The sequence below is a fragment of the Salvia splendens genome, chromosome 19, assembly GCF_004379255.2.
Source record: "Salvia splendens isolate huo1 chromosome 19, SspV2, whole genome shotgun sequence".
Lineage (NCBI taxonomy): Eukaryota > Viridiplantae > Streptophyta > Magnoliopsida > Lamiales > Lamiaceae > Salvia > Salvia splendens.
In genome coordinates this window covers 16,681,733-16,698,774 of record NC_056050.1, presented here as the reverse complement: position 1 = coordinate 16,698,774, position 17,042 = coordinate 16,681,733, and the positions used below count along the sequence as shown (strand labels likewise).

General features: G+C 39.0%; 1 protein-coding gene and 1 long non-coding RNA gene across 4 annotated transcripts; one reads left to right on the top strand and one right to left on the bottom strand.

Annotated features, from left to right (window-relative positions):
- The first annotated feature begins 422 nt into the window (after positions 1 to 422).
- Positions 423 to 1,261, top strand: LOC121778771. The gene is made up of 2 exons (XR_006045725.1): positions 423 to 799; positions 966 to 1,261. It is a non-coding gene; the product is annotated as an uncharacterized LOC121778771 (long non-coding RNA).
- A 2,325-nt stretch (positions 1,262 to 3,586) lies between these two features.
- Positions 3,587 to 7,947, bottom strand: LOC121780346 (pectin acetylesterase 12-like). Of its 3 annotated transcripts, none has more exons than XM_042177928.1 (13): positions 7,564 to 7,947; positions 6,991 to 7,073; positions 6,561 to 6,690; positions 6,403 to 6,476; positions 6,051 to 6,128; positions 5,816 to 5,940; positions 5,660 to 5,720; positions 5,280 to 5,333; positions 5,104 to 5,181; positions 4,913 to 5,018; positions 4,700 to 4,845; positions 4,469 to 4,564; positions 3,587 to 3,805 (listed from the first exon to the last, which is right to left on the bottom strand). In XM_042177928.1, exons 1-13 carry the CDS (start codon positions 7,799 to 7,801, stop codon positions 3,695 to 3,697), a joined length of 1,380 nt encoding a protein of 459 aa, XP_042033862.1. In that variant the 5' UTR covers positions 7,802 to 7,947; the 3' UTR covers positions 3,587 to 3,694. The 3 variants fall into 3 exon arrangements, with proteins under 3 accessions (XP_042033862.1, XP_042033861.1, XP_042033863.1); XM_042177927.1 differs by having other exon boundaries at positions 6,042 to 6,128; positions 7,564 to 7,943; XM_042177929.1 differs by lacking the exon at positions 3,587 to 3,805 and having other exon boundaries at positions 4,467 to 4,598; positions 6,042 to 6,128; positions 7,564 to 7,942.
- Positions 7,948 to 17,042: the final 9,095 nt, after the last annotated feature.

Sequence of the window (17,042 nt, the reverse complement as noted above, 5' to 3'; positions counted from 1 at the left end):
GGTGGCGGAGGGTGGAGGTGGTGTGTGATTTAGTGGAGTTTCTTTTTAATTTTGTTTTTTAAGTTTTTTTTTAAGTTTTTTTTATGTTTTTTTATGTTGTACAGTCAATAATTGTTGTCCATGTCACAGCCACGAGACGCCACATCAACAAAATACGACACGTCAGCTCGCTCTTTCGCCGGAAAACCCATCATGGGAAATCGGCGACTAAATGCAAAGTTCGTGACTTTATACGCCAATTTTATGGCTCGTGGGAAAAACCGAAATTCGGGCAAAGTTAGTGACTTTTAAGGCAGTTGTCCCTTTCAATAATACTCTTAGTTCCACAAGAATATACACTACTCCCTCTGTCTAGCAATAGGAGTCCTATTTTTTCGTTTTCGAACGTCCGGAAATAGGAGTCCCGGTTATACTAACTATCCCTTCCCCCGTCTAACTCACTCTCATTCTCACTCTATCTCTCTCTCGCTCTCAACCCCTCGGAATCCTAATTCACGGCCGCCACCGCCTCCGACAAAAGGCCTCCCAACCGCTGCCTCCTCCTCCTCCCCACTCTCAGGAACCCTAGCCCCTAATCGTCGGCCGCCTCCGCCGACCTCCACTGTCTCCTGCCCAAACACATTCTAGAACAGCTGACCTCTAATCTTAATCCTCTTCATCTTTCTCCTGCCCTTTAGCCTCCTGCGCCTGGATGGAGTTTTTTTCCAGACTAATTGTGTTTTCCTTATTAAATCTATTTGGATTAGTCAACACAGGCGAAGGCGACGACTGTGGCTGTGGGGCGACCTCCATAATGAGGGTAGTGAAAATCACGAAGAGGGCTCTGCTTGCTTTTAATTTTGCAACGTTTGTTCTTGAAATTTTGTTCTCATGGCCTCTCAGCTCTTTTTGCTCTCTGATTTTAATTCAGTGCTGTTTCGATTAATCCATTTTGATTCAAATCTTTTCTTTTGATTTCAATTCAGGGAATGAATAGTTGAATTGGAGCGTGAATTTCGCCGTGTGTGTTGATTTCTTTTGATTTCGATTCACAACAGATTTGGAGTGTGGATTTCGCTGTGTCTTGGCGTTTGATCCTCCAGATTGATTTGTATGTGAGCAATACCATGTATTGTTTCATTTAATCCTCTAGATATGTGAGCAAATTTAGCGTGAGTTGTTTCATTTAATTCTCCAAATTTGGATTTAAAAGCAGAAATAAAATCAGAACATTGATGTATAAAAGCTAAATTTATAAATTTGTGGGCTCTAAATTCCACTATCACGCACCATTTATTACACAGTAAAAACTTTCTTAAAACCCATGCCCTTTAGAAATGGGACTGCTATTGCTGGACGGAGGGAGTATTTCCTTTTTAATCCGTTCCACAAGAACATGCACTTTCTAAATTTGGAAACTCTCTCCCCCAAATAAGGTGTGACTCATTCAGTTATTCTTCATTAACAATACTGTAATTACTTTTTCTTTATACTTCTCTCTTACTTTACCAATTATCAAAACTCTCGACTAACGAAAAAGTGCATATTCTTATGGGATGGAGGGAGTAACTAACAACAATCTTTAAATATCTTTAAAATGTTAAAAATGTTAAAAAAAAATAATATTTTATATAATTCTCTGTATTATAGTTATAATCCCTCAGCCTCGCTCAAGATGTTCATCTTTCTTTTTTAGTTTGTCCCACTTAAGATGTCCATTTTCCATATTTGGAAACAAATTCATCTCACATCTCTTCTCATTAAAACACCCATCTACTTTTCTTGTATCTACTACTCCTCCCTCCATCCCATCTCAAGTGATCAATTTTCCATTTTGGGTTGTCCTATCTCAAGTGATTGATTTCCTTTTTTAGCTAAAAACAAAACTTCTATCATATCTTACTTTATTCCATCTCTCTTACTTTATTCTCTCTTTCTCATTTTATTCTCTATTTATCTCTCTTACTTTTTCCTCTCTCATACTTTACTCTCTCCACTTTAACTCAATACATATCATTTTCTTAATTCTCGTGCCGAAAAGAAATTCATCACATGAGATGGGACGGTGGGAGTATATTACACTAAATAATTTTTCCTAAACTCTGTGCCACTCAAGATTATGGACATCTTGAGTGGGACGGAGGAAGTACTATTTTTTTTCCCTCAAACACCATCACGGCGGGGGGTTAAGGCTGACCTCCAACCTGTATATATCAAAAATCATCAAAAGAACATACATCAACCAAGTCTAAAAGTGACTCGGTCCGCACAAGAGATAAATCTCAGTTGCAAGAATAGAGATGCTTCTTTTTGGAGGGAGTACTATTTTATAGACCATGATTTTATGAGAATTCTAATAAATCTCAGTTGCAAGAATAGAGATGCTTCTTTTTGGCACGGAGTCTAAGAATAATGTGGTAAGTAGATAGTGAATAAAGTAAGAGAAAATAAAATAAGAGAGAATAAAGTAAGATAAATGGTTATTTTTTTACCAAAAATATAAATGACTCAATTATCATGGAACTTCCCAAAATAGAAAAATGACTCAATTAACATTAAATGGAGGGAGTAATTTATATGTATCTATAGTGACCTATAATAAAATGTTCTTTGTTGCATCAATATGATGTCATATAGCAATATACATTATAACCTAACCAATATCGAATGTATATAATGCTAAAAAAAAAATTAATTTGAAGTGTGTTTTCAAATTTGTAAAATGAGATGTCAACTAAAATAGTTGCAATTTGTTGTGTAAATGTTTAAAAAATTATGTATTTGAACCATATGGGGACTCTCTTGTATTGAATCTGGAGCCTGTTTAAATTTGGAGAATCTCTCATGTTGGATGGAAACAAGCGCTAGATTCAACATGCGAGATATTGAAAATGTTTTGAGACTCTTCCCATTTCTTCCCTCATCTATAAATAGGGTCTTTTTGTTTTCTTTTGTAATAGATAGATTAGAGTTGAACTCTAAAAAAATTCCTTAAGAGATTCCCTCTCCATAGTGGGTGAGATGAATGTTTGGAAATTCATAGCCAAAGTTATGGTTGCTTTATGGTTAGCCAAGGGTTGTTTGGATGAAAGTTCCAAAGAATTGCCGTCATTTTTTTTTGGAGGTTCTTAGGTTTCCAACACTTTTCTTCCATTTTTATTCTCCTACTATTTTATTCTATTTCTTTTATGGAATGGAAACTCTATCCTTTTTTGTTTAGTGTAATGTTTGATTTGTGTTTCTATGTAATGGAGTATTGTTTATTCTATTGTTTAATGATTTTATTGCAATTTTAATTGTGTCATTTTTAACATTTCAAGATACATTGGATAACAATTCTTGGGCTAATTTTGAGATTAGTATTAGATACATAGTCGATAATTTGTGGTATAAAAAATATTTTTCAATAGTTCAAGATATAATTAATACTCCCTCCGTCCCGCACTACTCGCACGTATTTCCTTTTTGGGCGTCCCAAGTTACTTGCACTCTTTCCATTTTTAGTAAAAATTTTCACCTACAGCCGTCATTTTTGACTTTCCTATACACTCATTCCTTAATCTCCGTGCCGAAAAGGAAATGAGCGAGTAGCTCAGGACGGAGGTAGTAGTTTGAAATAGATGTATATCAAAATATTATATATAATAATTATACACATTAGTATAAATTACTTCGACTTAGCCCATATCGCAATATAACAGTTTTGTCATACAATCTAGAGTAGGTACAATAAGATGAATACAGAAAAACTCATCTGATGTGGGATCACCTTGCTTCTTCCCAAATCGATTCCATTTGAGGCTGCAATAGCTGGATGAATCTCTTCCTGTCACATATAATCATCAAACCTCAGTAAAACAAAAAGACAAAAAAAAAAGAGGAGTTAAAGTTTAGAATGCTCTATATTCCCAATATAATTAATAGTACTATAATAAATGGTAGTCAATTGCCATTGTGGTGGAGGGTTTATTTTCAATTTGATTTTTATTTGCGTTTTGGTAAGATGTTTCACTCATTTTGAATTATTCAAAAATTTTGAACTTGCATTTTAACTCAGAGATACAAAAATCAGTTACCTTTTCTTTCTTCTTTTATATTATTACTAATTTAGTCTGAACAATAGATGATCCCATGTCTTAAATTCTTTCCTTTTATGGATGAATAGTATATACAATTGTGAAATATACTTTTCAAAACACAAAAGGACACATGTACAAAAGAAACAAATAACAAGAACACCAAATGAGGCAAAAGATTACAAAAACAAACCAATAAAAAGGCACAATGAAATGAGGGAAATTTGCACTTCATTCTTAATGAAGAGTACTAGTTTTCTAAGCATACAATGAAAATCATAGATGGCAATTGAGGTATGATTGCCTCTGTAACAATGGGAGCTGAATAAAAAATCATACTTTTATAACTAATGATTCAGTTTGAGCTTTAAAATAGAAGCAGCATAACTAACTATCCTGCTTCATTTATGTACCAGATTGTGACAGGTTGTATCGCACGGGTACGCACAGTCGACAGCCTGGATAGTAGCTCGATCGAAGTACCAATCTCCAACAGCTAGCGCAACGCGCTGCATCACATTTACCCAAATTTCATCATCACAACTATTGTCAGCATGCAACATAAAACACAGAGTAGGATAATTAGTTGCAACTCGTAGTTTTATCGGTTTGATTATTACCAGACTGAAGAAGCATCAACTTACCCTGTTGTTAACTGTGGGAGAATCGTAAGCAAACCAAGTATCCTGCCTTTCTGACTGGCAGTGCGCGAAACAAGAATTTAAAAATAACCCGTTCTGACTCGATTCTGAAAAGCTTTGGACTGCACTCAGCATACGATTCCTAAAATCTGTTTCATCACGATTTAATCGATGAGCACCAGTGGTACATCAAGATTAAGCTGCAGCACATCTTACCCTGTAGAAATTGGATCTGTGATGCGGAGCATCGTTCGTTATTCATTTTACAATCATGCCAGCTGCCTTGAGGATCAGCAGTTGAAGGAGCCAAGCTTTCTTGGACCTTAATATATTCGAAAGCAGAAATCAGTATGTTTCTATCTTTCTCTAATTATTGAAGCGAAATGTAGATATGGTTCTACTTTTACCTGCCATGAATCATAGGCAGCATTAAGAATAAACAAAGGGGTCTTAATGCTGGCAATCAGATTCTGAGGGAAGAAGCACTGCCACACGAAAAACAAAGGTACGTAAATGAAATGATAACAGGGCCAGAAGTTATCTCGTACATCTGCTGAAAAAAACAGACAGAAGGAAGGCTTACCGAAGTAGGATCCAAGTGGTCGGTGCAAGTGCTTGGCAGATTTTCTTCAATGCCCTGCCACAATATGTCAAAATATTTACCGAATATGAATATCACGCAACAAGGTGATGTCTTGAACATTTATGGCATCATGAAAACAAGCAGGTAGAAAATGTTAAAGCCATAAACTGTGCAGTAGATCTTGTAATAAGCTCCTTATCTTTTAGGAACTATATAATTTCAAATTTACCGGGATTGATATTTCAGGAGTTACAAATACATTTGCAAGTGTTCCAAGGGCTTAGGTACTGATGCTCTAGCTTGTTTTTATGTCACGGTGATTGTGTATGGATATTGGTAAATCACTCGATAACAAAGTTTAAGAGAAACTTGAATAGTACCTGCAAGCTAACGACGCCAGCAAAGAAACTTCTCAGTGTGTGTCCACCAGATACATCGGTACTGCAGGAAACAAAAAATTGAGATTCTGACAATTTGTGGAGCATTACAAGTTAATAAGGCGAACAGGGGATGGCTAAAGAGTTTATGGAAATTACGCGTCCATGAATAATCCGGCATCACTCAGGCACTTCACTTTAGTGCTTACAGGAAATAAACCTTGAAATCCATCACAATGCAATATAGAAGCTAAACCACCAGCGGAGCAACCAGAAAGAAGAGCCTGGAGTAAAATGCGGCATAAACTAGTAAATACTACGAAACACGAACAAGTAAAAAAACATGAACAAACAGAAAGTAACAGATTAAGTACTAATAAAATACTTGATTCACATTTTGCATTCCCTTTGACATCAGATCTTCAATTACAGCCAGCCATATGCGTTTCCCCCTAAACTGCAAACCTGCTTGCTACACAGCAAACTCTTACTTTTAAACAACCACTACTAGATAAAATAACTAAAATTGTGCATATTTATGCTCAATGATACAAAGCAAAGAGTAACCGAGGAAAATCACAATGTGGCTAAGGACAAAATGTAAAACTTTCACATCAAACAGAAGCTCTTAGTTCCACACCGTGATCTTGATCAACCACTCTCAGATAATTCAAAGTAGTACATGACTCTAATCATGATATGTATTATGCCAAGAGAGGAATCCCATCATAGAGAATGCTGTAAACCTTATTCTCACTGTCCCCAGCGAAAGAACCCCCATCACAGTAGCGAATCTTTACTCTATTCCAGTTAAAAAAGTCTGCACGTGGAAAAGATATAAGCAGGGTCATGACAAACCACATGTAATTTTGACATGATAAGAACTGGTTTGTTCATTTATTACCGGGATTTTCTTCAGCCTTGTTACTGAGTATCCCGGTAAATGGAATTTGCTTCTCGAATAATGTAGATGATCCACGATGTGTTGTTTTGCGGTAAATACATGATCTTAAGTTGTTGCACCAGCCTCCACCCTGCCACACATCATGAGATGAAATTTATGATTGAGAAACCAACAAGCATAAGGCTAACAGAGAACAAATTCAGAGACAGCATAAGCAAGCTTGAATATTGCTGCATCTCTCATGAAATCAATTCTACATTTTATGCAATAAGCTTAATAATCCAAATGTCAAGAACAAGGCTCGAACGTAATATTACTGTGTGTAGGAAATTTTAATTGTAAAGGATGATTGAGAAATAAACACCCTAATAATGTGTTATAGCAACAGCTGTGTAGAACTCAATCAGTAATTGTTTGTCATCACACAAACCTCTAGCTGGATGAGCCAACTATCTGCTCCCGTCCCAAACCCAGGATGCAAGTGATAGCCTGGTGGCGTGCCATCCAAACATACTGCAAAAATAATACACAGAGAAACTTAGACCAGAAAGCTAGTTTAAACCTCAATAACAATATATTTATTAACTAGAATTTCAGTCATTTTCAAGAATGCACACCTAACTGCTTATACAAGAAATAACACAAATCATTTCTCTTATTATAGGAGCTTTAATTTATCCTAGTAGGGCAGAATTCATCACACAAGTGAATAACATCAAGGGCGTACAACAAAAGCACCCCAATTGAATCTAAATGATGCATTAAAAACTCAAGAAATTAACAATTTATAGCAACTTAAATCATTATTCTCAGAAAAGCAACCACACAACACTAATCCTAACACCAACTTTAGCAAACTAGAAAATGAGATAAGAACATAAGACTGAAGCACCGACCGCATCAAAGAAGAAACGTGAGCTCATTTAGGATTAATCAAGCAAAAATCACACAAATTAACAAATTCAAAGTGAAATAAACAATCTGAAAAAGAGAGCGGGAGTACCAGCTCCTTTAGCAGCAGCTCCCTGAATAAGAGAGAGGCCCACCATGAGAGCATCTGGAGGAACAGCAGCAGCAGCCGCACCATAAACAGACTCCAAACGAGACATAGACTCCAAGAACGATACATCTGAGCTGCTATTCCTACTGAAAAACGCATCAAGTTCGGAACTTTCAGCTCCCCATTTACTCAAAACAAACAGAACACACAGTACAACTCCAAATTCCACCATCTTCCCCATCAAAAAACCTCACTTTGAAGTTGGGGTTAATTCTTTTTTTAATCTCTCTTCTGAGTGGGTTCTAAAATGAGGTGGTCCAACTAAAAGCACCGAATAATGCTTTCCACAAGTGAATGTTTTCACCGGGTATGTCTTGATGTTAAATTTAATATGCTCATGTGTCTTGATGTTAAATTTAATATGCTCATGTTCGAATAACATATATGTAAAAAGGGTGATACACGGAGTAATGGTAGTAGAATCTTATGAAAAGAATACAGTGCTGCGAAATGGTGAAGACATTTTAGAAAGTACTAAGTTATTTTGTATAAATATGATGTTCATAATTGCCAAGAATTTTACACCGTTAATGGTTTGCGTTCGAAGGTGCTGATTTTTGAGTGTCCTCATCCATGATCTTGCCAAAGAGTATGGATATGGGCTCACATGGGCGGATCCAGGAATTAAAAATGGTGGGGTCGGACGAGAAAATTAATAATAATATTTAAATATATAAAATAGTAGTAAAAATACATTACAAATGAAATATCCCTATTTTATATTAAGCACGATAATTGACTTCTATGAGTATTCATATTTTGATGCTAACTTAAAGTTATTTCATTGGAAATAGTTATGAATATGTATCTTTTAGTCGTGTTCAACATTATTACTAGAAAAACAGACGAAAGCGCAAAATCTTTATAAAAGAAATGTATCCATTAATCTTAATGAAAAGTAATTAAAATCAATGATTAAAAGCAATTATTATATTTATTAAAATGTCACGACCACATCTCCCTAGTCAAAGAAAGTGTAGCTTTACCGCGACTAAAACATACTGAAACTGTCTCAACTCATCATAAGATGCTTAAATCAAAAGAAACATTATCTGAAGTGTGTTGAGGGTACAAATCATGCTGAATCAGAGTAGTTATGAGAAATTGTCTTTGTTAAATGAATGTTCTGAATTTGCGCAACGGAAGAGTACCAAGACAGATGTAGTATGTATGAAGACACACTACACCCGCTACCTTCCTACTTATTTGGTCTTCTGTCCCAACACCTCCTCGGCTTTGACAACAATCAACCTGCACATTAAGGAAAACAAAATGCAGGGCTGAGTACTTGATGCACTCAGTGGGCTCATGCCGAAAATATTTTCGTTTAGTTGTCAGCCAAGCTGAGTGAACGCGGGGTTTTACTGAAAATCTATCCCGGTCACTAAAATCTGTTATTTCTTTCTGAAAATAGACTGCAGTCATTTAAACTTCTGATGATATGCCATATCAGCTGCGTGAATCGGGAATGTGGCCACATTCCACGACCACTGGGCCGGCCAACCTGGCGCTAGCTCACGACCCACGAACCGGCCAACCTAGCGCTAGCTCACGGTCCCTATGTGTACACTAGTTCGAGTAGGATTTACTGACCTACTGGGACCCGAATTCGATTTAACTGGGTTGGCATAGCCAACAGATAGGCAATCATAAAACAAAACATGGCATGACAACTCATTCAAATAATCATATTTTCACATAAAGCATGCTTTAAAAGAAAGAAGAGAAAGCCCACCTTAATTGCTTAAATTCTTGCAAAACGGTGCTTTCCTGTCCTGAGATTACTCGTCGAGCGACGACGTTCCTTTACAAAATTTAATATACTTAAATTAGGCTTTAAAAAATATAATTGTTTATCTTGCATGTATGCATGCCTAAGCGTGCTCCTTTATTATTTTATTTCCTTTCTTCTAAAATTAGGAAATCTTAATTCTTAATTAAATCTGCGATTTAATTTATTCGGAAACTGGCCGAAAACTATTTCCCGCATTAATTTAAATCCGTTCTGCGAGCATCTGCATAGGATTTCTGTCTATCTTGAGCTTCTTTGATTCTCCCTCGGATCTGTCGGACAATTCCTATCATTTCCTCCACCGAGTCTGGTCCGAGTATCCTTCTCTCACCAACTTCATCCCAGTAAAGTGGTGATCTACACTTCTTCCCATAGCGTGCCTCATATGGGGCCATATCAAAAATTTCCTGGTAACTGTCGTTGTAGGCGAACTCTATAAGTGGAAGTACTGGCTCCCAGCTTACTCCACGGTCGAGCACTACAGCTCTTAACATATCTTCCAATGTCTGGATCGTCCTTTCGGACTGTCCGTCCGTCTGTGGATGGAACGCTGTGCTGAAATTTAGCTGAGTGCCTAACTCTCGCTGTAGGCTTATCCAAAATCTAGAAGTAAATTTTGAATCTCGATCTGAGGTGATCGTTACTGGGACACCATGTAAGCGTACGATCTCTCGCACATAAATCTGTGCTAACTTGTCCGAACCGTGTGTGATACGAATTGGTATGAAGTGAGCACTTTTGGTGAGGCGATCGATAACTACCCAGATGGCTGTGTTTCCTCGCTGTGATTTTGGCAATCCTGTCACAAAATCCATTGCTATGTGCTCCCATTTCCATTCTGGAATCTCGAGAGGTCCGTAGGGTCGTTGATGTAACGCCTTCACTTGCTGGCAGGCCAGACATCGTTCCACAAACGACGCTATGCTTCTCTTCATGCCATCCCACCAAAATTGCTTCTTCAAGTCCTGATACATCTTCGTACTTCCAGGATGGGCAGTTTAGGGTGTCTCATGAGCTTCACTCATGATCTCATTTCTGAGTGTCTCCTCATTGGGTACGCATAATCTCCCTTTGAAAGTGAGAGCATTATCCGCCTCTTCGCGGTAGTATTCTCCTTTTCCCGTCCTTACTCTGAGACGGATCTTTTCTAGAGCGTCATCGTCTCTCTGGGCTTCAACAATTCTGGCTCTTAAATCTGGTTCTATGACCAAGGTGGAAATTCTGCTGTCCACTGTCTCCGGGGCTCTTACTATTTCCAGTCGCATCTTGGCGAATTCCCGGATAAGCTCTTCCTCTTGTGTGAGGAAAGCAGCCACTTGAGGCGCAGTCTTTCTGCTCAAGGCATCCGCTACCACATTGGCTTTTCCTGGGTGGTAGTTTATACCACAGTCGTAGTCTTTGACTAGTTCCAGCCATCTGCGCTGTCTCATATTCAGATCCTTCTGCTCGAAAAAGTATTTGAGACTCTTATGATCTGTGAAGATCTCACATCGAACTCCATAGAGGTGATGTCTCCAAATCTTCAACGCGTGGACCACTGCTGCTAATTCCAGGTCGTGCGTCGGATAGTTCAACTCGTGCGGCCTCAATTGGCGTGATGCGTACGCTATCACCTTACCCTTCTGCATCAGCACGCACCCGAGTCCGACCTTCGATGCATCTGTATACACCACATAGTCGACTCCCGCTTCTGGCACAACTAAAACTGGCGCTGTGGTCAACTTTTTCTTTAGCAACTGGAAACTTGCTTCACATTCTGGGGTCCAATTGACTTTAACTCCTTTCTTGAGCTGTTGAGTCATCGGCCTCGCTATTTTAGAAAACCCCTCAATGAATCTTCGATAGTATCCTGCCAGACCTAGGAAACTTCGAATTTCATTGGGCGTCGCTGGTGACTGCCAACGTTGCACGGCCTCAACCTTAGCGGGGTCTACTCGGATCCCTTCTGCTGTCACTATGTGTCCAAGGAAGTTCACTTCATTAAGCCAGAACTCACACTTGCTGAACTTAACATAGAGTTTCTCGGCTCTTGACGTTTCTAAAGTGGCCCTCAAATGTTCCTCGTGTTCCTTCTCGTTCTTCGAGAAGACTCTAGCTCCTTGCAGCTGATCGAAAAGATCGTCGATTCTCGGTAAAGGATACTTGTTCTTGAGTGTTAACTTTCTCAACTCTCAACGTTCTATCCTTCTTCATGAAGAATTCTGGTGTACCACATGGTCACACACTGAGTCTAAAAATGCGGATCTAGTAGTTCTTGTATCTAGATCTTAAGTTCTGTTGTTCCTTAAGCGCCCTTCTATCTGGTGACTGAGATAATATGACTGATTCAAGTCATCCATTAGACGTTCCATTTCGTCTGGCGGTTGAAGTCATTCCTCATTTTAGATTTCATCGTCAGATACTAAGTTCTCAAATGCTTGTATCGATCGTAATCGTAGTCATTGAGCTAGCCTAATGACCTCGTAACCTCTCGCTTAGTTGAGGTAGTCTACTTTCATCGTTTCAAGATGCTTTTGTGTTCACCGCGATTCTTTGTCATGATTTAGCATAGACTTTATTCTACTCGCGTTAAACCTTGAATACTGGATCTGTGCATGTGGATGTGTTGGCTTCTTTCTCCCAACGCTACTGTCTCCATGCTCTTTTGGTTCGACTGAGCGATTCGTGGTGAAATAATCTAGCATGACTTTCCAAAGTGATCCAGATCTCGTGTCTAGATTAACACAAAACTCTATCGACAGCTCCTTTCTGAGCCGCTTAATTTGGGATGTGGCATATCGTAGAATACTTCGTCGCGTTTTGTTGTCAACGTTTGTCCTTGCTCTATATTATAGGGCTCTAAACCCGTTCTCTTGCGATAACTCTTTAAGGAAAAATTTCGATTTTCCCTTCATAGTAGTGATGGTGAGGGTAGCTGTGCTATCACGCGTTCCTCTCCCCGAATGTCTCTCCAGCTTTAGCCTTTCCTGACCACCTCTCAGACGAATCCCTTTTGCTGATGGGATTTGTTCCGTCAAACATAAACTACGAATACACTCGTACTTTCTCCATGGCTTTCATTACATGCCCATGATTGAGTCTTTGTTCTTGTGGCTTACTTATCTTACTCGGAGTAAGCATTTTGATCGTTCAAACTACCATATAGGTCTTTTACGTCTTCGGACATCATTTAATCCTCAAATATTCCTTGATATTTCTCTACTCAAGGCTAGTTGCTTCTCTATACAACAAAATATTCGATCTTCCACCTGCTGGTCACAAGCGGTACGTAGATTCGAAGTATTTAACGCTTTGCTGTCGGTTATGCGACGCTTCTGGTTGGTGCATCATTTCCTGCACGTGTCTCCATGGGGACGTATTTATTATGCGTATCTGAAAGAAACTGAGACCATGCCTTTTTCTGCTAGCCTCGTATCAATAACTCAATGATTAATCTAATAGTCTTAACTTGGATTATTATTCACACAAGAGAGTATGACTGAAAATCTGAAGGGCTCCTGAATACCCAACTGGACAAGAATAACATCCCTTGTTCAACTTTTATGAATTTTCGTCGATAATCGACCTTGAAGGTAAGTACTGAGTTCATTCAAAGAACTACGTAGCTCAACTGGTTTCCAGGTAAACTCATAGAAGCTGAGGCTCACCCCTGGTGGGAGATAGAAATAATCATGAGATAGGTCATGAAAACTGGATGGAAATGAATTAACTGTATATTCCCATAGTAAGCTGCAAAATAGGACAATATAGTTGTCCAATTAAACTGAAAGGATCTGAGCATCAAGGACAGTGGTTCAAACATGTCATCGCCTAAGATGATCAACCGCGAAAATTTATAAACGTAGGCGATTGCAATGAAGGAAACATTGATCATGCTTCAAAGGCATCTTGATATGGAATAACAAAATCACATCAATGATTTCATAGGTTCATTAAGGCAACGCACTGAAATGAACTATTCAGAAAAATCAGCTAGGGCAAGCTCGTTAGGGAAATGTGCAATATGCTTGCCTTAACTTCGAGCTGCAGAAAAATTCCGAGACTAGGAATAATACATATACTGGAATCGAGGTCGAAAAATTTCACCTTTGTAGGATTTCAAAATAGGGAGGTAAACAAAAGTTCCAGCACCACATGAAATTCCCTGAGGAAAATGTTTAACTGTCTTGATCACTCTGGGGATCACAACGTAAGCATCGTAAGAATGAAATTTCATTGCATAGGTCCAAGAAATCGAGATATAAATCTCCAATATTGTGGCTCAAAGGAGACAACAACAAATAACGATGCTTGAAACATAAAGGTATCCAAAATTTGGGAACTGAAACTGGGTTACCGCTTTCGTGAAAGAATGAAAGTGGCGTACTACTTGCAGAACGTGAGTCAATCAAAGGTCTTAATAGCCGACAGGACATCGTTGTCCCGGAGGTTCAAAGAATGTCTGAGGAATACGCTCATTCCGAAGATCATGGATATGAACAACTGTAGAATTTAGGGTTTACGACTGGAGCTTAAACAGTCAAAACTTTACGCTTTATGTACGATGAGTCAAAAAGGACTGCAGTCCATAAGCTGGAAATGAGTCAAACCTCGCACAGAAAAAGGAACACTGACATGGTACTTGCGAGTCAAAACTAGAGTCTGAATAGACGAGGGTATCGTCCTTGGAAGGACTCTTAGAAGGGATTTCATTGGGAATCCAAGTAAGTACTATTGATTATAATCATCGGTTCTAGTTATGTGACACTCCCTTGTTTTTCTTGTGGAGCTCTGACTTGAATAACGCGTTCTAGGAAACCATACATTCCAAGATGGGGTTTCCTCGTGCTGTTTAACTGATAACCGCAACTGGTGGTCATACTTTCATATCGTTCTTGATAACTTAGAACGCTGATTCTGGTAAAACATTACATTCTCCATCGTGCTTCGTAGCACGCTATAAGTATCGCTTCTGGATCACGTAGCCACTTGGGCTTCTTACGCCACATTAGATCACTTTACTAGATCGCGGGTACGATCTCTTTCCGTGTAGGGATGTATCTCCCGAACAGGCTTGAAAGTAAACTATTTTCGTTAAAACTTGGTCTTTGTAAAGACATTGGGAACTTCTTGGTTCATCGTCTAGTATACATATATATATATGTATACTATCTGTGTGCTTAAAAGAATGGACTTCCTTTAATTGCTGTCTATAAGTAGTACAATAGTACTTTTTGGCTCGTCTTTTCTTTCTCATAATTCCTTGGAATTTGAAGCTTGCCCAAACTGATGGGTTTTAGTTGGTCTCGTCGCCCTGGAAGGCGGTAACAAATTCTTATTCTGCTAGTACTTGATCCTGAAAGTCTCACCTAAGGTACTTTTCTAAAGCACTCTAGGTTCACATACATAGTCCCCATGACATCTATACATTCATGTCAAGCTCTTTAAACATAAATCACAGATACATTAAGCATATCTCATGCAAAGTATCAGCTAGCACGTTGCGTCTTGCAAACTTTTCAAATAAACATTTTCGTTCCCATTTAGGGCTATGAAATTTTTTATTTTTTTTTCTTTTTCTGAAAACTTAGAAAATTTCATTTTCCTTCTCAAAATGGAAAAATATTTTCTTTTTTAAAATTCTCTTTTCTGGACGAGCGGGCGTCGACCCCTGTTTCTGGTGCAGTTGATCGTGTCGAGCTGAGGTGTTGGGATCTTGTACTTAACATTCTGTTCATCTTCAAGCCTAGTACTATCTTTTCTGGACTGAGGCTTAGAAAGAAGGTTCTTGGGTCAGAGCGAAAGAAAATTGCTCTGATACCACTCTGTCACGACCACATCTCCCTAGTCAAAGAAAGTGTAGCTTTACCGCGACTAAAACATACTGAAACTGTCTCAACTCATCATAAGATGCTTAAATCAAAAGAAACATTATCTGAAGTGTGTTGAGGGTACAAATCATGCTGAATCAGAGTAGTTATGAGAAATTGTCTTTGTTAAATGAATGTTCTGAATTTGCGCAACGGAAGAGTACCAAGACAGATGTAGTATGTATGAAGACACACTACACCCGCTACCTTCCTACTTATTTGGTCTTCTGTCCCAACACCTCCTCGGCTTTGACAACAATCAACCTGCACATTAAGGAAAACAAAATGCAGGGCTGAGTACTTGATGCACTCAGTGGGCTCATGCCGAAAATATTTTCGTTTAGTTGTCAGCCAAGCTGAGTGAACGCGGGGTTTTACTGAAAATCTATCCCGGTCACTAAAATCTGTTATTTCTTTCTGAAAATAGACTGCAGTCATTTAAACTTCTGATGATATGCCATATCAGCTGCGTGAATCGGGAATGTGGCCACATTCCACGACCACTGGGCCGGCCAACCTGGCGCTAGCTCACGACCCACGAACCGGCCAACCTAGTGCTAGCTCACGGTCCCTATGTGTACACTAGTCCGAGTAGGATTTACTGACCTACTGGGACCCGAATTCGATTTAACTGGGTTGGCATAGCCAACAGATAGGCAATCATGGCATGACAACTCATTCAAATAATCATATTTTCACATAAAGCATGCTTTAAAAGAAAGAAGAGAAAGCCCACCTTAATTGCTTAAATTCTTGCAAAACGGTGCTTTCCTGTCCTGAGATTACTCGTCGAGCGACGACGTTCCTTTACAAAATTTAATATACTTAAATTAGGCTTTAAAAAATATAATTGTTTATCTTGCATGTATGCATGCCTAAGCGTGCTCCTTTATTATTTTATTTCCTTTCTTCTAAAATTAGGAAATCTTAATTCTTAATTAAATCTGCGATTTAATTTATTCGGAAACTGGCCGAAAACTATTTCCCGCATTAATTTAAATATCTTAAAATACTTTCCGGGCTAAGAGTTCGCTTAATTATTTATTGGCTTTTATTTTATCACGGCGAACATTCTTTTCATTTTCTTCCGTAGCTTAGGAATTTAATACCATAAATTCTTGGAATTAACTAAAGATTTCAACAAAAGAATCCGGGTCCAAGTAATTAAATTCTCGGGCTCGGTTGGAACTAATTATTCTGGCCCAGCCTTAACTTTCGGCCCGCTCATTTAATCTCGGCCCAAAATGCATTTTTCCTTATCTTCTTTTCTATTAAACAATCAAGCCCAAACTAAAACTAAAGAGGAGGCCCATTTCCAATTAATTAATTAGAAGCCCAAAAAGAGGAATAGTGGAAATGGCCCAAGGAGAGGTACTCCTTTCCATCCGTCGGCCCCCACCCCCTTCCCCTTTCTCATTTCATTCTCAATTCTAATCCCTAATCTCCTTCTTCTTCTTCCCCCAAAATTCTCCAAAAGAAATCCTTAATTCACAAACAAGGAAGAAGAAGCTGGAAACGGGAACCCTAGTTCTCTCCGCCATCGACGAATTCATGGAGCCGCCGCTCTCATCGCGTCTCCCGGAGGTGTCCGCCGTCGCCTACTCCAGGCTGCTGTCTCCGTCGCGAAGTAGCCACAACACGAACCGGAGCTCGCGCTTGCTCCCTCCACCGAACGCCCTCCGGCGAGTGTTTCCCCCTTTCGGCGAAGTCGGCGGTGGAGAGGAGGCGTCGCCTCCTTCTCTTTCTCAGCCGCGGCCCGTAGCTGCCTCGCGCCACCTCGG

What these genes read in the sequence shown, in the direction of transcription:
- LOC121780346 (XM_042177927.1), bottom strand. Translation starts at nt 7,801, where the DNA reads ATGGGGAAGATGGTGGAATTTGGAGTTGTACTGTGTGTTCTGTTTGTT. An exon ending in AGCTGCTGCTAAAGGAGCTG is followed by an intron (nt 7,074 to 7,563) that starts GTACTCCCGCTC and finishes TTATTTTTGCAG; the next exon opens with TATGTTTGGATGGCACGCCA. An exon ending in ATACAACCTGTCACAATCTG is followed by an intron (nt 3,806 to 4,468) that starts GTACATAAATGA and finishes TATATGTGACAG; the next exon opens with GAAGAGATTCATCCAGCTAT.